The sequence below is a fragment of the Pelecanus crispus genome, chromosome 4 (genome assembly GCF_030463565.1).
Source record: "Pelecanus crispus isolate bPelCri1 chromosome 4, bPelCri1.pri, whole genome shotgun sequence".
Classification (NCBI taxonomy): domain Eukaryota; kingdom Metazoa; phylum Chordata; class Aves; order Pelecaniformes; family Pelecanidae; genus Pelecanus; species Pelecanus crispus.
Genome location: NC_134646.1, coordinates 85,056,368 through 85,080,620, shown reverse-complemented (window position 1 = coordinate 85,080,620; position 24,253 = coordinate 85,056,368). Strand labels below are relative to the sequence as shown.

The window sequence follows — 24,253 nt, the reverse complement described above, 5'->3', positions numbered from 1 at the left end:
TAGCAGAGGAATGGGTAAAGAGCAAAAAACATCAGAGACTTCAGCACAGGAAGATTTAAGGCATCACTTACGCTGACATGTTCCTCCATTAGTAGGATCGCCGTAGTAGCCTGAGATACAAGTTTCACAGTGTTTGCCAGTTGTCAGATTTTCACACTTCTCACAGATGCTTTCATTTACACACTTGCTGTGCCCATTACACTGGCAGGCTGAAGAAAACAGAAAAGGATGAATATTTGTGCCCAAATATAGCACCTCACATAGCACCTCAGAAGTCCGTGTCCTACAGAGGCTGAATGAAACCATTTCATGCACCTTCCAAAGAGGTTCTTGCAGTCTCGTTAGCGATACATTAAGTCAAAGAGAAGCGTATCGAAAACGAGAAATTTAACGCAACACACAGAAAACTGAACTCCAAAACATTGCGTGCATATTGGACAGATGGGACTGGAAGCAGCTGGGGGGACAGATTTACAAGGAGGAATGGGGAAGAAAGGGTTTAGCAGCAGTCCAAGCAATTTTATTCTATAGGTTCGGTGTCAAAAACATTATTTCAGAATCATCCTGAGAATTACCAGCAGTTAAATCAACCTTCAAAGAAAGAAATGCCTTTCAAACAACCCTAAAACGAATAAATAAACAAAAGTTTAAAAGTCAGTAAAGGTTTGTAGGGAAAGGAAAAATTTCTCTAGAGTAATGCATAGATAAGTCTTCATGCAGCAAATCTCTGCAGCTCACTTACAGATACCTGCAGAACTCCTTCCATCTCAAAATGTGTTATTGCTTGCTTGTCTCCCAAGCTCTTTTCCCCCCTCCATTAACAGGAGGGAACACAGACACCACTACAGTCTTAAAAAGCCTCTCCCCTTGCATTTAACTGTTGTTGCAGCTGAATTGTTTGAACAATTAAACATCGCTCGTTTACCTGGACACTGAATAAAGGACCAGTTGTAGTTGTTCTCCACAGGACACATGCTGACATTAAGGACGGGCTCCAAGCTGTGTTTCCCTGTTGCAGACGGGGTTGGCATCTTGACTGGACCTCGATAGGAGCCTTCGATGCACTTCCCCTTGCCCGTGTTGCTCGGATCGGTGCACCAGCCGCAGCCGGGCTGCTCCAGACAGTGAGCACACGTGCAGTAGCCGGAACAGTTTTCGGCTATAAAAAAAAAAAAAACAAACATCAAATTGTGGAATAAATCACTGGCCCAAAACACAGGTGACAACGAACGCAGAAACCCTTGTATATCTTTTGTGACCTTACGTACTTATCTCACCAAATCTGTAAATATTTATTCTGATATTCACAGTAACACATAACATATATTCATTCCTGTCAGCATATTTATTCTAGAATCTAAGATAACTGTTAACAAAGGTTGCATTAATCAGCGAGCGAGTTTTGAAACAACGCAATACACACGCAAGGTTTTTCTAACCATTAAACACCACCCACTAAAACCAGAGGTTAATGTTCCCAACTTCAGAAGATCTCCAATTGATTTACAATGGGTCAGATAATAAAATGAGCCATCCGGAAGCAAAGGTTAAAATAAAAAACAGTTTGTTTATTCACTTCGAGTCTCTTCTTGCCACACATTTTAATATCACACACTACTAGTAGTGTGGGTGTTGGTCTCTTCTCCCACGTAGTTAGCGATAGGACGAGAGGAAATGGGCTCAAGCTGCGCCAGGGGAGGTTTAGGTTGGAAATTAGGAAAAATTTCTTTACGGAAAGGGTGGTCAAGAATTGGAACAGGCTGCCCAGAGAGGTGGGGGAGTCCCCATCCCTGGAAGCGTTCAAAAAGTGGGTAGATGTGGCACTTGGGGACATGGTTTAGTCTAGTCTACCCTTGATTGGCTTAGAGTAGACTTGGTAGTGTAGGTTAATGGTTGGACTGGATGATCTTAAAAGGTCTTTTCCAACCTAAACGATTCGGTGATTCTACTATTGCAAGTATTTATAGGAGCCAAAAAGCATAGAATACAAACACAGAATAGAATTTGTCTTCTTAGGATGCTCAGAGTGCCACATGCAGATCCCCTGGGCCTGGCAATCAACTAAATCAGGGAAAAACCATCGCCACCCTTTAACCGTTTCTTTCTCAAATGGGATTGTATTTCAGGGGTAACAAACTCTTTACATATAGAAAAGGTTTTCTATTCCTTTCCCCATTATCATCTTAAAAAATATTTTGTAGATTTTTGGTGTTCCAAGATGAGCAGACTTTCTATCGTGATGTTTAAATTGACAATATTTGCCTTAACAAAAAAAAAAAACAACCAACCAAACAAAAAAACCCCAAAACATCGTTTTCCATTATTTCAGCCTGCTCATCTCCTGCCTGATGCTTCCTCCAACTTTTGACCTCTGGCAATACGGGAAGTTCACACTCTCATGTCTGACTGTTATCTGAAACTCATTTTCTCCATCTCTTATTTTGCAACACTTTGAACTACTCAGGCTTAATCTCATCAGCTTGCAAAAGTTCCTGGAGCAACTGCAGCAAACTCAAACTGCCCAGCTTCCCTCCCGGGGAACATACGCGCTCCTCTCCCTCTGCTACCCCGAGAGCCCTGGCTTTCCTGACTCTCCTGACTGCAGTCAGCTCCTAAAGAATTCAACCTAAATAAAAATAATTTCTAAAACTGTTCGACCACTTCTAAAATTTCTAGACTATTTTACCCTAGTTTGAAAACAAAAAGCAATATTCCAAAGCACCATAAATCTTTAGCAGTTTGCTCACATCTACCTAAAAGGGGGGAAAAAAATAAATAATTTATTTAAAAGTAGTTAGAAATTCCTACTGTGGGTTATATGTAGACAATACTTCAGAATAAAACACTCATGTAAACCGTAATTTGGATTTGATAATCTAATATTAAATTACATGGTTCCGTATGTGAATAAGAGAGAACAGAAGAGATACAAAAGGAAGTTAATCATATGAAATTACTTAACAATTAATTTGAAGGGTAGGAATTTGTCGTGGTTTAACCCCGGTGCAACTAAGCTCCACACAGCCGCTCGCTCACCCTCCTCCCCCATGGTGGGATGGGGGAGAGAATTGGGGGGGAAAAAAAAGTAAAACCCGTGGGTTGAGATAAGAACAGTTTAATAATTTAAATAAAGTAAAATAGTAATGATAATAATAACAATATAATAGTATTATAATATAATAAATATATAATAATAATAATAATAATAATAATAATAATAATAATAATAATAATAATATACAAGGCAAGTGATGCCCAATGCAATTGCTCACCACCCGCCGACCGATGCCCAGCCAGTTCCCGAGCAGCGATCGCAGCCCCCCAGCCAACCCCCCCAGTTTCTATACTGCCCATGACGCCGTATGGTATGGAATAGTCCTTGGGCCAGTTTGGATCAGCTATTCTGGCTGTGCCCCCTTCCAGCTTCTTGTGCCCCTGGCAGAGCATGGGAAGCTGAAAAGTCCTTGACTGGCATAAGCAGCACTGAGCAACAACTGAACCATCAGTGTGTTATCAACATTTTCTCCTACTAAATCCAAACCACAGCACTGTGCCAGCTACTAGGAAGAAAATTAACTCTATCCCAGCCGAAACCACAACAGAATTCGAATAATGAAACACGTACTTCTCTATCTGAAAAAGAAGTGGAGATTTCACCATCTCACTTGAAAGCCCTGACTATCTGCCATTTAGCTTAACTGATGGTTCCCATAACCAGGACTTAATTCCGTTTAATGCTTTACATGATGCAGAGTATAGGTCTGGTGCTTCTTATTTTTGAAAATCCCCTGGCCAGTACGACCAATGTGCAGAGTTTGATGACTTTTGCTAGCAAATGTCAGCAAACGCAAGACTCCAGCCCACCGGTCAAGATGCAGAAGCAATTACTCACGCGGGCAACTGCTCATGGTGTACCACTCCATGCACTGCCCGTAGGGGAAAGAGGCCACGTAAGCGTTCGAGTCCACGCACTGCTTCATGTTGCTGCACCACATGCACTCGGAGCTGCCGCTCGTGCACTCCCCGCACATCGTCCGCAGGGCGCAGGGCGTGCGGCACTGCTTGGCGCTGTGGTTCGCTGCGGGCAGGAGGACAACACTCAGCTTTCTTCCAGAAAGAAACAGGTAACGAGCTCCGAGGTAGGAAGACAGAAGATAAAAAGCCCTGCCTATCGTTCAGGCTGAAAAATAGTTCAGTATCACAGACCCGAAACATTTCGGCTGTGGTGTGGTGCTGCTGGATGGAGCCAGAGGTACCTAATACCACGGTGAATATGAGAAAAGCAGTAAGTACTGTAAAATAATTTCTCTTATTATGTATCCTTCAGGAGTGTTAATGCTTTTTAAAGTATCCGCCTTAAAAACAATTGAAATAGTGTTACAAACGTGGTCTTTATCTCCCTGCAGGTCTGCTGGTGTGATCCTTAGACATTCTCCCAAGCGAAGTGTTGGGAAGAAACCCCACATTTTATGTGAGCACACTGGGACATGTTTTAAGTTATTTGATCAGTTCCACACATAAAATGAGTACTGAAAGCAGAACTAACTCAGGAGTTTCTGGTGTGAGCCAGCACTTTATCATCTGTTTCAAGTGACTGTTCTCAGACCATAAAAAACAAGTTAAAGCTTAAACCAATTCAAAGTGCTGCAAGTTAAAATATACAAAATTTTGAGTTCAGGTTCCACATTCATGATCTGTATCCTGCACTTCCACAAAGAATGATTTAAAGTGGTGTAGCTTACTTCGAAATTTCATGTAATCAACCAACTTTATTCAAACTTGAAGAGGCACTAATCAGTGTTCAGAAATAATCAGCTACAATGGAGAGTTAACAAACCAAGCCATTTTAAAAGATGCGGTTCCAAGAAGCTAGAAGAGTTTTCCCAAAAGCAAACAGCTTCTTTTTCAAAGTTCTCAAATCTGCAAAGTGTCTTACCCAATTAATTTCGAACTTTGAAAAAATCCTCCTCTGGCTACAGAGTAGGGGAGGGAAGAGAAAGGGCACTTCAACTAGAAAGTAGCTTTTATTTTTTATATTTTTTTTAAATTGCTCCATACCATAATTAACCTAAATGTCACATTCGGGTACGCAATTCAGAGAAAAATAATTGAAGTATAACATACTTCAAGCATTTTACAGTTAGCAGTGTAAATGTAGAGCTATTTTTAAAATCTCCAATTCCCGTATGAAATACCTACAGATGACACTTTTTCAGACCCGTTTTGCTTTGGCAAAGTCATGATGCAGCCGGTTTTAAATGTAACGAATGGCATCCTCTTTACTCGCTAGGCAATATAAATACTTATCAGTCAACCTACTCCCCATGAGACACCCAAGTTAGAGATTGTCACCTGGCCTTTCGCAGACGCTGCCGTTGACTTCATTGATACACGTTGCTGCCTTCAGTCCCTGCTGGAAAGGCTCGGCCAAATAACCACAAAATCCAGCATCGCTTGGTTCATCGGGGAGCCACTGGAGCAGGGTGTTGGTGAAGGGAGACATGTCTTCCCAGCACCAATAGGACACGTTGATTTTCCTCAGCCCAACCCACGGAGTCAAAGTTTTGGGCTAGAAATAAAGGAGAATGGTAGACTTAATACCCAGTTTTATTACCTTAGGTATTAAAAGAAAATACACATAGAATCATCAAATCATAGAATTGTTTAGGTTGGAAAAGACCTTTAAGATCATCAAGTCCAACCATAAATCCAGCACTGCCAAGTCACCATATAATGCTCATAACAACTTTGCCAGGTTAGGTGTTGCAAAAATATAATACAGGAAATATTTGTTTCTCAGTGCTATCAGAATTAAATGCCACAGAGATAGAGAGATTCATCAGAAAACACCTTTTTTTTTTTTTTTTCCCGAATTGCATTTTTAGTTATCTAAATCAGGAGAACAAGTCAAACATTCACACTGGCTGACTATGACATTAACGGTGAGTTGTTCTTTGTATGTTTGTGACTCCTAGAAATGGCTAGACGCAGGAAAAAAGATTTCTGGAGCTACAATTTGACATGAGGAAGAAAACGAGCAGTCCCCTATACAATTTAAATGATACAATCTACCTACTCCACAGTCTGGCTAGAAGACCTTTGCTGTTTAAGAGCACGTATATATGGTGGGGTGGAGAGACAGAGCAGGTCAAATCTAAATTACTGTTGCTGGCGATAAAATTCTGAATGTGAAGAACCCCTAACACAACTATTTCTACTAGCAATTTATTTTTGTGGCACACACTTATTTTGGGGAGAGGCACTTTACCTGTATTGGTACAATATGTTATTTTACTGTTAAACTCTTTTCTCCATCAAAGCGCTTTGGTGGCACAGCTGTCCTAGGAAAGCGTCCTCCCTTACTGCTATACATAACCATCACCTACTTCAAACCGATTTTACGCACTCTTCAACCTTAGAGCTGCAACTTCTAACAGCAACAGGGTTACACAGCAGTATGCGCCAACACCAACGCGTTTTCTTATTGTTACAAAACATCTATACACAGGTTACTTCAAAAAGGAGTAACGGCAAAGCACAGCCTCCTGCAGCACAGCAGCAGCGTGCCGCTGAATGGCAAAAAATTCAAGTATCAGATACAGGCTGGCTTTTCAGCAAAGATGTTTTCCCACATTACAAGCACCCGATACTAGTGTCAACTAAAAAGGGCTAACAGTCTCTTTAGATTTCTAAGCCTCAGTTTTTGATACTGTACATGAAAAAAAAAAAACAAACCATATATTAACAATTTTTTTCTCCCCAGTGTAAGGGTTCAAACACTATTAGGGAAGGGTTGCCATATGTCTTTAGGAATTTACACTACACTTAACCACTGGGATATCCAGAAACACCTGGAGCTGTTCGAACTACATACTTTTACAATATCCCAGGCTTGGCTTCCTCTCTTTACAGAAGATTTAACAAACAATCTCATCTGAATTGCACCGTACCTTTTCTTGGCTAAAGTGAATCCCCTCTAAAACCCCGTAATTGCTGAAATGCCACTTTAAAATTATAAAGGCAATTAAAGCAGGGAATGTTCTTGTTTCAACAGGGGAATATTTCTCTTTAGTACTGAAGTACGTTCTCCTCTGAAAAGCAGCAATCCTACTGCCTCCAGACTCATTTTTCCTACATAAAACTCCTCCCGATTGCCGGCCCTGCCCACAGTGGCCTCTGGGACCCAAGAGGAGTTACTCTCACGTGCCATCAAGCCACAGCAGCTCTGCAGCCTGAACCAGGATTTCAGCAAAGCTGCACAGCATCGGTCTTTGTTAGGGCTTTAGCACCACCTACACAACCTGCCCTGAATACCTCCACGCTTCTGCCAGGGACTGGGGGGGAAAAAAAAAAAAAAAATTATTTTATTGATGCATGAACGGGGACAGATTCCAATTCACTTCTCACCGTCTCTGACAGAAAAGCACCTGCCACTAAATTGAACATAAATAACTCCAAATAAGCCAAGCAGCTCTACGGAGTAAGAAGCCGACATTTTAAACAGCCGCTTTTCTGAGCGGAATAACTAACTTTAAATGCTTTACATTAAACACCTCCGGCACCCCAAAGGGACCTTTATGTATAAAATATCGTGTACAAGTCAGGAGAGGACTCCTGCTGCAGTCATGTATCCCACAAGAGAAATGCGTGTGCGATTTCATTATAGAAAGCGATACCTTTGAGGCACCGTGTATGTTTATATTTATCTTTCCCATTTACATTCTCTACAAATTCAGTTCAAAAGCACCCATAGGGTATGTTGAATTTCAAAAGAAAAATCAGTCCTTTTCAGTTAAGAGGCATGTCTATTCTGCACAGAGCATACAATACCACAGCAAGGACTTTTCCACAGTCAGAGCTTAATTACTCAGGGGACATAAAAGGGAAGCACTCACCGAAGACTGCATCTTCTGCAGCTCCTTTAGAACAAATTCGACTTTTTTCTGGGTGGTGAGAGAAGCCAGCAAAGCACCATTGGTTCTGCAGGACAGTTTGGCATGATCATAGTTCTCCTTCGCGTTTGTAATTTTCAAGCAGGAGTTGCCAACCAAATGCCAGTTTGTTCCACAAATATTTTCTGGGCAGCGGGGGGAGAAAAAGGTAAAACCAGAGATGCAAGTGACCTTCAGAATGTTCAAAGTAGCGAAAGAGCCCTTCCACCAAAATAAAACCTACAGCCCCATCCCAAACCAGCATGACTTAGCATGCTCAGAAGTATCTATGTACAATAATCCCGGAGGAAAAGGAAAGCTGTTTGGGGGAGCTGAAGTGCGATGTTGCCATTTACTTATCTGCAGTAGGTAGTCAAAGAACTCATTACAACGTCGAATAGTAAAATCATTGCAGAAGATAGAGTAAAGGAAAGCAAATGAGTATCTTGCTGATGGCTTAAAGCCACTTACTCAACCACAGTTGTTAGGATACCTTTCAACAGAAGAGGGTTGGTGTGCTAATCCTGCCCACAGCACCGAATTTCCAGGATTAATCCCCATTTCGTTTTGAGCACAGCCATGCCTACTACTCAAGAATTCCTTGTACTTTGTGGTTAATTATTTCTCTCACTCATAACCACCCTTACAAAAAAAAAAAACACCCCACCGATGGACATTTTCAGTGTGAATTGTAGAGCTAACGTCTAGCTCCAAAGTCTTGGTTTAGATTTATCTAACAGATTGAAAAGCTCTCAAGTGTCAGTTTTTCAGATGGGCTTTTTACACATATGATCAAGTCACCCCCTTTTCTACTACAAATTAAACAGACCAAGCTCTTTATCTATCTCATCAAAAGATGTTTTTTCTCACTCTCCTGGCTCTTCTCCGAAGTCTTTTCATTTTTCCACTCCTCCACACTCGCAAACACCAGACCTGGACACGTCCAGACCTATCAGAGTTACTAGGGGAAGGCTTTCCATGCCCATTAAAAGGTCCTGTCTGTGCTGTTTCATTCCCTTTCTCTATACATTAACTGCAAATGTCAGTCACTGAAGATGCTATATTTGTCTCCCAGTCACTGGGAAAAGAAACCCACGTTACTACAGTGGGACTAATAATCAACTCCTATGAGCTCCCACTGGAAACACTCTAATAAGAGAATTTTCCTTCTACACTTTAGGTGTTATTTGCCTAATTCGTCCAGTATGTGCCATTACGCTTTTGCACAATTCTAGTTTCTAAAATTAAATAGCATGCATTATTAAATCTAATACCTTGCAGAAGCCTATTATATCAACAGTACTGCTTTTATCAAATGAAAAGAGAGAGATGAAATACAGCCTAATAATTATACAAATGATCATATTCCTCTTCAGACAACTGGGACTGAAAAATACTCCACCAGACTTTCTGAATTTACTAGAAGTTTCATACCAAAGCTGGTATGATTAAACAACTTTCTTTACTCCAGCTTAGCACTACATGATTACAGATTTGAGGGTAAAAAAAACCCCAAAACAAACAGACAAACAAAACCCCACACAATTTTGGACTGGGTGAATTTGGGTCTTTTTTCTTACACAAATCCAACCAATACCTACCTGGTAAAGCGATACACTCCTGATTCCTCGGTTCCCACTGACAGTTTTGATCCATGGAACAGCTTTTACAACTTGTCTTTTTGCTACAGTAATAGGCAGGGTTATCCTTAGGACAACTGTCATATAGAGTAATAGGAACCTAAAATAAATAGCACAGATGAGGTTTTTTCCCATCCAACCAGTGTTGGTTTGTAACAGCCATGACAACCACACCGAACTTCACAGCTCAGACCTACAAAGCAACCTATATATTCAAAAGCTGTGACGCTGGGCATAGCCTGTACTGCGTATTCAAGATATTCCCCCAGGCCACCATCTGACACATTTTCCTTACTAGAGCTTTTACAAAAAGGGTTAGTTTTTTTTTCTAGGGAAGGCTCTATTGATAGCAAACCCAAATGGGTACGTGGCCTACTGAATAACCACGCCACCTCTTCCCCTGCCCCTAGCCAACCTCCTAACTTAAGTGGAGAGTCCCATGAAAAGCCCTTGGACCAACTTGAAAAAATTCAAGCATGTTAGCAGCTCAGAGCTACACAAGCAGCGGAAATAAAGAAACAAACAGGGGTCATAACACTGACAGATGAAGGCATCTGGACATTCGATATTTCAAAGGCTAAATTTAAACTACAGAAGTATTAGAGAGACTTTACCTGTTCCTCTGTGCAGTTGTTATGCATTGAGATACACTGGTCAGTGCACCATTGACAGTTGTTTGTATTTGCTGTACAGCTATAGCAGTCTGTAATCTGATCACATTTTTCATTGTCTACAACTATTAAAGAAAAAAACCTGCATGACCAAAACCAGGCATTTCCTGACAGAGCTCTAAGAACTTGATTATATACAGCAAAAGATACAACCAAACAGTAGCGCCTGTAGGTTTTCCCGTTATCAACTACTTAGTATATCAGATACTTTCATGCGATTGAACTGATAGAAAATTGCATTCATTTGCACCATCAATCATTTTTAGTGCCCAAAGATAGGTAAAACACAAGACCAGAAAATGCACCAAGACATGGAAGCGCATGAACTAAGACCGGGCGTGCATGTTCAGTTGGTGCCCGTGCAAATGATGCCAGAGGACATTTCACAAGGACGGTGAAAATCTCCCACTGCAGGCCCATTCTGCTGCAAGCCTGGCCTTCAATTACGTGAAGCATTTTCATGCAAAGCTTGAACTTTCTACTTCATCTTTCCAATTGCTTATCGCCTGTGTTTTGTGAAAATTTATTGTACATGGAGAGCCCATCAAAGCAATGTCCCTTTACATCAATTTCTTTTAAATAATTAAAGGCTGCCATCTATTACAGAATCAAGGTTCATATAATTCAATTCAGAGCAATGAATGCATCAGGATAAAGCATTGAAAAGTTGTTTAAAAATTATCGTAAGGGAGAACACAGGAATCAGACCTTAAAACAAACTTCCTTTTTGTATGCCCCTATCCATATAATACTGCAGAAGGAGAAATAAAGGAACTTTTCTTAAAACACTCTTCCTGCTGCGTCTCTTGAAGAGCACAGGATAACACTGCAGGACCCGGATCCCCCTTCCCATGCCCCATGGCGCTCAACAGCTAATTCCTGGCTGGTTCTTGGAGCAAACATCTACAGAGCAATGGTCCAAGACTGATTCCTGACTGGTGATGTCTGTTTGGGATAGGAAAGTAAGTACAAGCAGTATGGTAGGAAAGAAAAAAAAGAAAAAAATGTAATGAGCAAGCAGCTTCAGGGGGAAGGAGAGGTGGAACCATCTCCAAGCCACTGCAGCCACTTGGTCAGAGGAAGGTCTCCCAGGACACTTACGGAAGCAGAACTACAGCCCCCCCCCCACCCCCCCCAATATTAAACTTGATCTGATAATGGCATACAACAAACACAAGACAGAATTTGGAAAGGGAAATGGAAAGAACATGACACATACCTGGCTTGGGAGGACAGTCTTCAAAGACCTTTTGCTGCTGCTCTACCGTCGCCATTTCCCAGGGGACGCAGCCAGAAGTGGTGCCAGCCCACACGCATCTGACGCCGGGACCTGCTCGCAAGCAGGCCGTTTCGTTGTCAAAAGCTTCACATCTCTCGGGCGTGTACTTCAGTATGTCACTCAGGAGGAGGCTGTTGAAGCCTCCAAATACATACATGGTGCTAGACAAAATGTAAGTAAAGAGATAAATATTTGTGCCTGTGTTTATCGACCATGCACTGCTGCAAGTCAATGGGATTCAAGGTGCGAGCGAGGTGTTTTATTACATTCCAGCATGTATAAATGCAAATAAATAGCTCTTGGTTAAGGAAGGCACTAAAGAAAAGGTCAGTCAAGTTCCACTGTTTCAGAGAAGCCAGCGAATCTCAACACGTGGGTGTTGAGACAGTCAAACCATTCCGAGGTCATGGACCGACCCTCCCCTTCAGCCAAACTCTGGGTGACAGCTGATCATGAAATGCTGCAGAAATGCAGGATCCTCCTGTAAAGAACAGCGTCAAGAGAGGGAGGAAGGCTAAAAATTGGGGACACGGATTCACACCATTAAACCAGAGTTCAGAAACTGTGACAAAACAATTCAGTGTTGTCATATCTTGCTACACCGCTGTGACAAAACCACAGTTATTTTCATGGCTGTTAGCAACTGAGCAAAGAGTCATTGAGTCAACTGAAAGAAAAAAAACCAAAAAACCCCCAAACCCCAAACAAAATAATATTAGGGGGGTGGAAAGGAAGGTGTTTTTTTAAACCTTCTTTAGTATCACAACTGCTTCAGGAAAAACATCACACGTCATTAGTTACACAAAAATGTCACCCAGAAAACCCTGTGCATCCATGTTTGTAAATGGACATTTGAAGAGACAGTGAAGAAGAGTTAATGCAACTGAATAAAAGTTTTGCTTGAGTAATAAGTATTTTTAATATGATTTGCATCCTATTTCAGGGAAGAACTAAAGCATAGGCTTAACTGCCCTTCATGGGAGCAAACACACAGCTGGTATTGAGTATACGCTGAAACAAAGAGATAGTGAGTGAGATTTGAGAGACAAAAAAAATGTATCTAGAAGCACACCTTCCTTTTAAAGGCAGTGACAGTGATCTGCCTGGCTTAAACTGAGCTTTAAATAATGTTACTGATTTACAGAAAGTATCCACCAAGGATAAAGGAACGAAAGACTCCTAAGAAATATCATTTCTCAAACTTGGTTCTGCAGACTCAAATACAGTAACAGATGTTCACCTGAAAGCACGGGTGTTATTACTGTGGTGTAATGCTTAACAGCAGAAATCTCACCTATGATTTCACCTAAATACTGTACATCACGCGAATGGTAAAGAGCAGCCACACAGGCTAAGCTATGTAAACTGAAACATGGACAAATTTAGAAACCACGAGGGAGAGTACGATTTGGAGATGAAAGCTGTCAGTGCAGCTAAATAAGAAATAGAAATATGAAAAAAATGAAATTACAAAACTATGAAATAAATAAGAAATAGAAATATATATAAAGATAAGAAAAAGGAACAGAAATATGAAAAAAAAAAAAAAAAGAAATTTTTCAAAGAACTAAGTGAGCTGAGACAGTTTAGTCCAGTGAAGAAGAAGGGCTGATAAGGACAGGCGGATACTGAAGCATTACAAGAGTGAAGATCTGAGAACTTTGAGAGGTTCGCAATGGATCCTCAGCCCTCTGGTCTCAGTGTTACTGATTTACATGCATACATTTATTGAGGTATGGAAAACGCCAACTCCCCCCAGCTTGTCTGTAACCTTACCTGTTGTACAGCACGGCAGAATGTCCAAACCTGTTCACATCGTGATGGAGACCCGGGCGAGGAAGAACAGACCACCGATCACAAGCTAGGATTAAGGAAAGCTCATTTCAGAAGAGTTCCTCAGTATCATTAATGATTCAACTTAAGTAGCCCACTTCTTCCAGAAGATCCCGACATACTTTAAAAACTATAGAGACCATTCTGCCCACCACCAAAACGCAAATCTGAAATGAAAGAGGGCAGTTCACGAAAGCGCTGCGTTATCTTCTTCTGCAAGATTTCAAGACTTAGTCTTCACCCCAGCTGCCATGGTACCACAAAAAGGGAAAGGAAGGAGGTAATGGCTCTGCTCCATCGTCTAAACAGTTCATGAAAAAGGAAAGTTTCAGGGCATCATGTTGAAGGGGTTATTAGCTTTTTGGCAATCACGTGTAATTAAATGGCGCTGCCTTGAGTTGCTTTTCCTCCTTTACCAGTGGAATTTTTCACTGCATAACAAGCTCAGTTTTTATCTGTTTATACGCGAATTATTTGCTGTTTTGCCCCAAACCAGTATCACTGAGAACAGAGCTTATCTTCCCCCTGCCCCATTGCAATTATGTTCCTAGAGGGTAGATATCCATGTTTTTAAAAATATTTTTCACTCATCATAGCTTAAGGATTTGTGGTTGTTTTTCTCTTTTAATATAACGTGAGTTTATTCCATCTTTTTCTATTAGCATAACATTTATAAGTTCTGCTTCATTTTTTACTCGGTTTCTCAGGTAATTTCTTCCTTTAAGCAGCATGAAAAAAACAACCTAAAAAACATATAACCCACTGAACAGTCAAAGGAACAAAAGCAGGAAAAGTCACTCCAATTCATATCACTTGAACTTCGCAAAGTGAACGGGATCACCTTGGGGGCTAACGTCCCAGAGGCACCTACATGCAATTTATGCAATTAAGACAGAAAAGTCAATCTGCTGGGAAGATCTACAGAGCCCTCAAATACTCGCAGATTCTTTAATACAAGACAGAACTGTTGTGCCACAGACTGAGTCTCTGGGGGGGAGGAAAGGAAAAAAAAAAAGGTCCACAAACCCAAACTAGTACGTAGATAAACTGAGAGGGCAAAGAAAACAACCTTACTAGATTTTTACCAAATTTAATTGGCGAATTGTTGGGTAAAACAACTGATCCTAACCTCTGCTCCCACAGAAACTTTTGTTCAAGAGTGCCGATAAATAAAAAACCACAGGACCCAGTTGGTTGGATTTAATACTTCCATAAATCATTATTTTGAAGTTTATGTTTAGATGTAATTTGCTCGATTTTCAAAGAATTTAACCTAGCCCAGCATCACTCCTGAGACAAGCATGCATGGTTCCAATTTTTAACAGGAGACTTCAGCAAAATTGGACAGCAATTTGCAATTTTTTATCCAGCAAGCTGTGAGTTATGTGAGGCCAAGAAACATATTTTTCTAGATTAATAGAAGGCCTGCAATGTTTTGCTTTCTAAGCTTCTTTCCCATCTTTAACTGAAGATCAAGTATTGGAAAAAATGAATGATTCTGAAAATACAAACAATCCTCTCCTTCCTGACTTATGAGTTAAGCCAAGCCTAAAACTTACAATGCACAGGATTTATTAAATATACTGTTCAACTAGAACATGTATTCTATGAAAACATCCAGCCTCTTTCTATGTTTGTCATCAGAACTGAATTTTTGATGGGGTAAATAGAAGAGTTTTAAATTCTCTCCTGTGGGGAGAAAACATAGAATCCTAGAATCATTTAGGTTGGAAAAGACCTTTAAGATCATCCAGTCCAACCATTAACCTAACATTACCAAGTCCACACTAAACCAATCAAGGGTAGACTAAACCACGTCCCCAAGTGCCACATCTGCCCGTTCTTTGAACGCTTGCAGGGATGGGGACTCCACCACCTCTCTGGGAAGCCTGGTCCAATGCTTGACCACTCTGTCCATGAAGAAATTTTTCCTAATATCCAACCTAAACCTCCCGTGGCACAACTTGAGCCCATTTCCTCTTGTCCTATCCCTAACTACTTGGGAGAAGAGACCAACACCCACCTCACTACAACCTCCTGTCGGAGTTGTAGAGAGCGATCAGGTCTCCCCTCAGCCTCCTCTTCTCCAGGCTGAACACCCCCAGCTCCCTCAGCCGCTCCCCACCAGCCCCGTGCTCCAGACCCTGCCCCAGCTCCGTTGCCCTTCTCTGGACACGCTCCAGCACCCCAATGTCCTTCTTGTACTGAGGGGCCCAAAACTGGACACAGTATTCACGGTGTGGCCTCATATCATTATATGAGTACAGCCTTTACATTAATATTTCATGCTGACTTTTAAAAAAAAAAAACCCATAAAGTTGAAACTTATTTAAAAATGAAAAAGAATGGTTACTTAACCCACAGTAACTGCACTTTGAGACAATCTGCCTGTGAAGTTTCTATTCTTTTTAGACACATCCCATACGTGAGGGACACGACCCTTCGGAAAGCTCCACCCTCGCCTTCTCACTGCTGGAGATGAGCATGGCTCCTTTGCTGCTATGAACTGTTGAGAGGAGGAGGTAGAGGATTCAGGTGAGGCATTTGTCCACCCAGAGACTAAACTGCTGCAGAGCAGGAAACGCTTCTACAGAGGCCAGAGAGACCAACTGTGGGGATAGGAAGTGCTAACTAGTCATTGCAGTGTGCAGACATAGGAAAATACTGTCAGACTGCTCTACCCAAGTGCTCACCCAACCTGAACACCAACACAGTCCAAAAGCTTGTCCTAAGAAGCAACAAGAAATGCACGTGCACATGGACAGCTGGATTGCTATGCTGAAACCTTCCAAAACTGAGTATTATCTGGACAATTCAGATCGAGTAAGTCCCAACCTGGTCAAGTGGAGGGTAAAATGTGAAGCATTAATGCATTCTGAGATCTACCTAATCTGCTAAACCTCCAGAGAATCTCAGCACACATCTCAGTGACATGTTTGCATCCTACAGACATAAAAAAGAAGACAGTAGGTCCTCACAAGACTCAATGCATGTGGTCTGATTACTTAGAAATTTGAGGAGAGAAAAACCAGAAAAATTTGATGAGGTAAATAAAATGAATTACTGCAGAAATAAGTTTTAATGGCAAAGGTCAAAGAGAAGACCTGTTTTTTGAAGCCTTTATTTTAGACTGCATTTTAATTTCAGTTTTCTCCAGTCTTCCAACCGTCACTATGATCACTAAGATATTACCTTCATCAACAAGATGTTAAAAATGAGCAAATTAGCCAGATAGCATACTATAAAATTAGGCAGTAACACAGCCAATTACTAAGCCTCTCCTCTGAAGGCACTCAGTATCAATTGACCTTGCTACTTGGTTTTCTCCTGGGTAGCTTGAGCCTTGGGAGCATCAAGGGATAGATAACAAACGCATAAGCGTGTTAATATTAAAGCTGCGATAGCCATATCCATCTGTGGTGGCACGGCCACAGCGGTCTTTGATATTTACAGTGCTTCCCCACAGAATATGGGCTTATTCCCATGGAGACCAACATGAACCTGATCAATATAATTCCTGCAGAGATCATGCATGAAGAACCACCAAGTAGGTGTTTCTGCTGTGACACTAACGATCAGCCAGCACCCTAACGTATTCCTGGAGTGCTCCTGGTCCAATGAGATAAGTCGAATCATGCCAAGAAAGGTGCCCTGCCACAAAAAGAAAGGCAAAAATGGTCTATTTTTTCTCTGAAAAAAAAAAAGCTGTTCTTTCCAGCCTGAAGGTCTCTGCCCTACAGAATGAGGGTACCCAAGAGCACCAGAACACCTCTCGTCCCTGTCGTGTGAAGCGCAATCAATGCAAGCTCTAATTCTCAGTGTAAAAATGGTAAGGACTGGGCAAGTTGACTACAACACTTATTCCATGTGACAGGAACCTACCTGTTTTCTAAACCGAATCAAAATGAACATCATTATTGGCATATTTTGTCAAATTAATGCAATTTGTGTTTTACACCTAACAGACAGTTCAATGGGTCAGGGAAAATAGCAAAATGTAGCAAGAAAAATCTATCACTATTGCTGTCAAAGTTTAAAAAAAAAAAAAAATTAGTCTGTCCATGACTGTCAAAATACTTCAATTCTTCAAGAAAAAAATCAAAATAAAGCTAGTTAGGAGCACACACTAAATTCCACAGGGCTATGACTTGAAATCACAGGAAGCAGAAGGGAATGATCCCTGTAACAGACAGCCAAAATGGCACGAGGATGCCAAACCCTGCTGCTGAAAGTAATCCATTTGCTTGTATATTCCTTCCACAAACCTGGAGTGACAGCTCAGTGGACAGTCACTCCAAGAATTCACATTTACGTTATTATGTCAGGGAAGCAATCATGAGAGCCCACATTTAAGGAATTCTGAGAGCAGCAGGTAGAATGCGATATGAGTACAGAACGGTGTTTTTCTTCAGCATGAGTTATCGGGGTGTGCATGCACCTTCTTTTATATAATCTCTTCTTCTTTTCTTAAACGCATCGGCTCCGGACTTCAAATTCCCAAATAAATGCTGCCCTCTTCTGGCTGTTCCACCTCATGAAAACCCAATCCTTCCCAATAAAATCTAATCATTTGGCTTTACTGTTAAATAGTGCTTACGGGGATATTTATGCTTATCAAGCGTACGTATAAACAAACTGACATTACAAACGGCACAGCCAAACAAGTCAGCCAGCCTGCAGTTAGAACAAGAGCGTACAACGTACAAGTTGAGCTTCAGCAGTGTCCAGTGCTCGTAACTGTCCTAACAGCCTGCATTTTTGATAAATCATAGATTAAAACACACTCAATATATCAGGATAGCTTCATGGCTGAGATGGTAGAACAATATGCTTTCCGTTTAAGAAATACTTTTTAATGCCCAAGTTTGTGTATAAACTGTTGACCAAATAACTGCTGCTGTATTTGCCCAGAAATCACTGCACCAGCTCATTTGCTTGATAACGTGTAGCAAGCTAAATGAGCCTCTCCTGATTACACATTCTTCTGCAGTATGCTTAGTAGCATTTGGTGTAATATACCCGGCATGTAAATTAGTCTTCTGGAAGACAGCTCTTTTTGAATATCCAAGAATTTTTTTTTAATGATTATTTCTGCAAGAACTTACCAATATCATACGCCATAAAATCTGACGAAAAGCACTTCGCGCCGTGGCTCATGGAAGTGTCATTGTGCGTGTTTCCTCCAAAGACCAGCATGGTTCCACTCATTATCACAGCCGTGTGCAAATAGCGGAAAAATCTGCTGTCTTTAAGAATTGTCCTTCAGAAATAAAAAGATATGTATTAATGAAACTGATTAGTACCTGGCAAAGACAAAACAACTCATAAATCCAAGCTGAAGAAGATTTCAGGGGTGCAGGGAGGAGGGGAGGGGGGATATTATTTAACTACTTTTTCTAATTAGGTATTTAACAGCCTTCTTTCCACACTGTTCAGTTCCTCCTGTAATTTCATTCTCTCATCTTCCCATCTGCTTGACAATTTGTGGGAGAAATATATCTACGAAAGCCTCTTTCCAAAGCTATGGATCTTCAAATCATCAGTTCCTTCCCTAGGGATTATCCAGTTTTCACACTAACCACGCTTTTGAGCACAGTCAGCTAAACCTGCTGATATGGACACTGCTTGGGAGGGCTCCTGTGTTTTGTAGTAACTCTGATTTTATAGTAACCTAAACAATTCTTTCAAACTGGGCGTCATCTCTTGCTCAAACCTAACAAACCTATTTCAAGGAAACCTATGCAGCTGCTGCTAACGGAGCCCCACAGCTCAATACCTGCAAAACTCAGTGCCTCTCCATGACTAAATCACGGGAAGCATTAATTATCCTTACCACTGACCTCACCTTTAATCAGCATGATTAACAGCACTGCACACACAGGGTCACCCTTTGCAGACTTTCCCTACTATTTTGAGAGGGTGGGATTGCAGGAAAACCCCGACACGGCCACATCTTAGTGTTGCAGGCAGCGGGGTCGCAGTTTGCAGGCTGTCGCCCCAGTTCTGCGGAACAGCAGCATCCCAAACGCAGCTTGCGCTGAAGCCCAGACTTTCACAACGCAATATTCAGCAAACGGTGAATAAATAATAAATAAAGACCAGGGGACTGCTTTTTACCCTTCCATGAAATCACAAGAGGGAGAGAGGACCAAAGAACAACAACAACAACAACAAAAAAAAAGAGTCAGTGGCACCAAAAAAAAAAGTATAGATGAAGATGAGCAGACACTCCTACATGCCTCACTGCAAGGCAACTGCTCGCCTGCTCCGAAAGTTCTCTCAAGAAAATAAATGAGACAAGAGGAAGTTGGTGCTGCAGAAGTTCAGAAGAATATTGTCACATTTGTGACAGTTTCTGCCTATTCAGCCAGATTTGCCTGCTCCACTGCTGAAGTGGAGCATCAAATGAACCAAGAGAGGAAGCATGGTTATTACCGCATGTACAACGGAGCAGGAAGGAAGGTTTTTGGCAATTAGTCACTGGTTACTTTACTCATCAGTATAGACTGACAAACAGTTGTTGCAGAAATACAAGCTATTTTAAACTGAAAAAAGGGGATATGGTGACTCCAAATGGATGTGTTAATTCAAGAGAGAGTCTCCTTTTTGTCAGGAGCCGTTAAAAACAACTTTAAGAAAAACACAAAATTGAGGAATATTTATTTCACCTCTATAGCTCGAAGTTGTGAAGTTTTGCTATAGCTTTTAAATAAAACTCACCTTTGGGCAGAAACAAATCACACATTTCAGCTTAAGAAATTAACGTTTCAAGCAGTTACAGAGCCAGAAGAAAATGGGGTTATAATAGAAATTCTTTTGCGGTCTTAACTGCAGAATGAATTATCACTCACTTGACTGCAGTAACTGCACTGATATGCACAGTCTGTACTGCTGGCAAGAAAATCCCATCAAATATTTTTCTTTTCAGCTTTAATGCAACAATAGATTAAAATGGATTTCTTGGCTCATTCACAGCCTTGATTATATGTGATTATACGATTCTCTATTCATAAAGGGACATAAAAATAACAGATACAAGAGCACAGTATCTATCCTGAATGCAGGTAACTACGTACCACTGTACCCTTGTCAAATACCCCATCCTTTTGTCCTCTACAAACAAAAATGATGGCGCGGTATACAAGAGCAAGAACTACTTACCACATACGGGAATCAACTTCATATTTGTACAAGTCGTCTGCTAGCCTGTATTTGTTGGCACTGAATGCTTTGTAACCTCCATGGATATAAATTGATCTTGTATTTGGATCATAAACACTACTGTGACCATACCCTCCTTGCACCAAAGCTCCGCTCGTCTGTAAAATGTTCCATGTATTTGTGGCTGGGAAATTAAAAACGTGAGTGACAGAACATGGTTAATTTATCTCCATTAGTAACTTATCAACAAATCTGGCGGTGAAACAAATTGGATTTCCCTTGACTCAGATCTAGACACTGCCTCTATCACTTCATATCCAAACTACTCTCCTTCAAGGAGTTTGTTGTCAAGAAGTATTGTCAAGTATTTTTAATTAGACCAGGAACATCTCTTCTACAGTCATTCATTACATTTTGCAGACAAGCTAAGTAAATGAGAGATAAAAAGTACAAAAATAATATACTGCATTTCAATGACATGAAAATGCCAGCACCATGCCTTGATTTGGAATGGCACCCAAGAGCACTTTTATTTTATATGTATATAAAGTCAGACAGCACTGAAGCCAAGTTAAGTATGACTGTGAAGAACACTGCAGTTAAAAACTAATCTGTGATTAATGGTCCTGTATCTTACTCACTAAAATAACATTGGTTTGAAGCACTCTAGACATAATATAATGGCGACTGAAACAAAAATGCTAAATTACACACCAAATCTCTTTAGCAAGTGCAGAATGAAACCCTACACAGGCTTCCTAACTTCACGGCAGATCAGAGACACAAAAGGCAAAGGAATTGAATAGTCTGCAAGATCCCATGTGAAAAAAACAGCAGAAAAACAAATCATGCCCCACACATCCTGCTTTTCTCTAGCTTTCTCCTAGAGGAAGAAAGCTCGCTCATGTGGACACCAGCAAACCAGAGTAAATTCCAGCAGATCTTCTGGATCAGGATGACTGAAGGCCAAGGATAACAGGTCAAAAAGTGCAGACAAGGCCACTATTTCTGACAATAACCAGCACACTCATGTTGTGAACTTCCTGTTCTTACCCATGTTCTCCACCTGGTCAGTGGAGCAAGGGACATGCCATGCCTCCAGAGAACCATTTCAGAGCAGCTAAGTTAGGTACAAGTTCAGCTCATCTGGAGAGCTTCCTACACTTCTCCACTGGTGATACTGGAAATCTCTAGATCATAAAGTCAGAGTTTGGACTATTCCCAGAGATATGGGGTAAATGGAAGTCCAGAAAGTCATTCCCTGTTCCCCTAAGCATTTGATAATCACCACTACTGGAGGCATATGTATCAGGTTAAGTGGATACTTGGTCTGAATTGCTACAGCCATTCCTGTATTCACAGGATACAAAAAAATAATTTCAAAAGTGTTTGGTTTGCCAGAGGGAGAGAGGAAAATTAATTTAAATTGTCCCACAGTTATCCTGCTTTGTCCCACAATTACAGCTTTTTTGTCTTTGGGACCTAATAAGCTGTATGAAGCTGGAGGCACATGTTTGTGCCTGCTCACTGTTTGTGTCCCACAAACACGGGAAGTTAGACTGAACTTCTCATAAATACAAAAAGAAGGAGAATAATGTATCTGTGTTTATTTTGCCATGTGAATATGGATCATTTAAATAATTTTCAAACCAAATGTTAAAATTGAAGCGAACAGTAGGTAGGGTCCCACTCACCTAGGTTGTATTCCTGGACATTGCTGATATACCCGTAAAGAGGGCAGTGCCCAAAGATGACAAGCATGACCGCACTGCCGTCTTGCAGGGTGACGATGTGTGCCGAGTGGCCAACAACAGCATACTGCTCCTTGGCTTTCGGTGTTGCTTGAGCCCAGGTCTGGGTGGGAATGTGGAACACCCACAGCTGGCTGGTCACGTTCCCCGTCGCATCTATTTTTCCACCATACATGTATATATAATCCTGGAAGAATTTAGATTTAAAATGAGGCCAACGAGTTTGGCATTTAGGAAACAGCTAATATGTAAGTAATGAAGTTGTTACATCTTCTCTCAGCCTAAATTCTTCTCCTCTCTCAAGAAGAAACATACCTCCTTCACCAGTCACATCTGATATGAAAGCAAGGGTTTGTACCTAAGTCTGTAACGTCAGAATACAATCATAGAACAGAATCATAGAATCATCGAATCATTTAGGTTGGAAAAGACTTTGAAGATATATCCAGTCCAACCATTAACCTAACAGGGTAGATGTGGCACTTTGGGACATGGTTTAGTCTAGTCTACCCTTGATTGGTTTAGTGTGGACTTGGTAGTGTAGGTTAATGGTTGGGCTGGATGATCTTAAAGGTCTTTTCCAACCTAAACGATTCTATGATTCTATGATTCTAACACTACCAACTCCACCACTAAACCAGTTAAGGGGAGAGTAGCAATTTCGTGTTTCCTGGCTTGGTAGCTGGATTATTTTTTAACGAAAGTAAAAACTAGGAATTGTTAAGGTTGGAAAGGATCTCTAAAATCATCAGTCCAACCATCAACCCAACACCACCATGCCCACTAAACCATGTCCCAAAGTGCCACGTCTGCCCGTTTTTTGAACGCTTCCAGGGATGGTGACTCCACCACGTCCCTGGGCAGCCTGGTCCAATGCTTGACCACTCTGTCCATGAAGAAAGTTTTCCTAATATCCAATCTAAACCTCCCCTGGCGCAGCTTGAGCCCATTTCCTCTTGTCCTATCCCTAACTACTTGGGAGAAGAGACCAACACCCACCTCACTACAACCTCTTTTCAGGTAGTTGTAGAGAGTGATAAGGTCTCCCCTCAGCCTCCTCTTCTCCGGGCTGAACACTCCCAGCTCCCTCAGCCGCTCCCCACCAGCCCTGTGCTCCAGACCCTGCCCCAGCTTTGTTACCCTTCTCTGGACACGCTCCAGCACCTCAATGTCCTTCTTGTACTGAGGGGCCCAAAACTGAACACAGTATTCCAGGTGCGGCCTCACCAGTGCCCAGTGCAGGGGCACAATCACCTCCCTGCTCCTGCTGGCCACACACACGTATCTTCAACACACACAATTCACCCTACATCAGAGTACGGAGGGGAACGGGTGTGTGGGGCAGGACTGACCTTCAGATGACAGACACTGAAATTTAGGTGAAGCCCAGAGAATAATTCAACTGATCAAAAGAAGGGAAGGTGCGCCTACTTTTGGGTGAGCTGACTTGCTCTCCAGATTTCACTACCTGTACTGACTGGGTCTGTTTTCACCATAAACAGAGCTCAGAGGCTACCAAAGGCACGCAAAGTTAGGCATCTGAAGTCAGGTGATTTAATAAGCAAGCTGAATCCTTCCCATAGCTTGCAAATGCAAACAGCAGAAGAGTTGGAAGACAGTCAGTTATGGTGGAAACTCCTCTGCGTCTGTACACTAAAAGCTCTGTCTTCCAAGTTAATGCACTTACAAAAAATGAAGACCCTTTGGAAAGAAGGGAGCCAGGATAACTAGACAGGGTTTTATTAATCATCCTGTAAGAGCTAAGTTCCAAAACTCTATCCAGTTTCCTTTGTGGGTTTCTCCAGGTACCTCAGTCAGCCATGAATCCACCAAAGTGTGTAGTGGAGCCCTGGTTCCCTACTGACAAGGTGGTAACCTTGGAAAGGGAAATTCTCTACTATAGGTGGTGCTTCTTGGGAAATTCCTGAAAACCACTGCCTGTCACTGATGGTAAAGCCACTTATCATGGAATCATAGAACCGTTTAG

At 41.4% G+C, this 24,253-nt stretch overlaps 1 protein-coding gene across 2 annotated transcripts in view; it reads right to left on the bottom strand.

Moving 5' to 3' along the window:
- ATRN (attractin) overlaps positions 1 to 24,253 on the bottom strand; it is a 156,968-nt gene that overhangs the window by 76,642 nt on the left and 56,073 nt on the right. For both annotated transcript variants that reach the window (XM_075708898.1, XM_075708899.1), the window contains 12 exons: positions 22,210 to 22,453; positions 20,516 to 20,699; positions 18,460 to 18,614; positions 13,298 to 13,382; positions 11,462 to 11,682; positions 10,186 to 10,307; positions 9,533 to 9,671; positions 7,896 to 8,077; positions 5,353 to 5,569; positions 3,893 to 4,078; positions 926 to 1,159; positions 72 to 209 (listed from right to left, as the gene is read on the bottom strand). In XM_075708898.1, the coding sequence (XP_075565013.1) occupies positions 72 to 209; positions 926 to 1,159; positions 3,893 to 4,078; positions 5,353 to 5,569; positions 7,896 to 8,077; positions 9,533 to 9,671; positions 10,186 to 10,307; positions 11,462 to 11,682; positions 13,298 to 13,382; positions 18,460 to 18,614; positions 20,516 to 20,699; positions 22,210 to 22,453 (2,107 nt within the window). The remainder of the gene's footprint in view (positions 1 to 71; positions 210 to 925; positions 1,160 to 3,892; positions 4,079 to 5,352; positions 5,570 to 7,895; positions 8,078 to 9,532; positions 9,672 to 10,185; positions 10,308 to 11,461; positions 11,683 to 13,297; positions 13,383 to 18,459; positions 18,615 to 20,515; positions 20,700 to 22,209; positions 22,454 to 24,253) is intronic.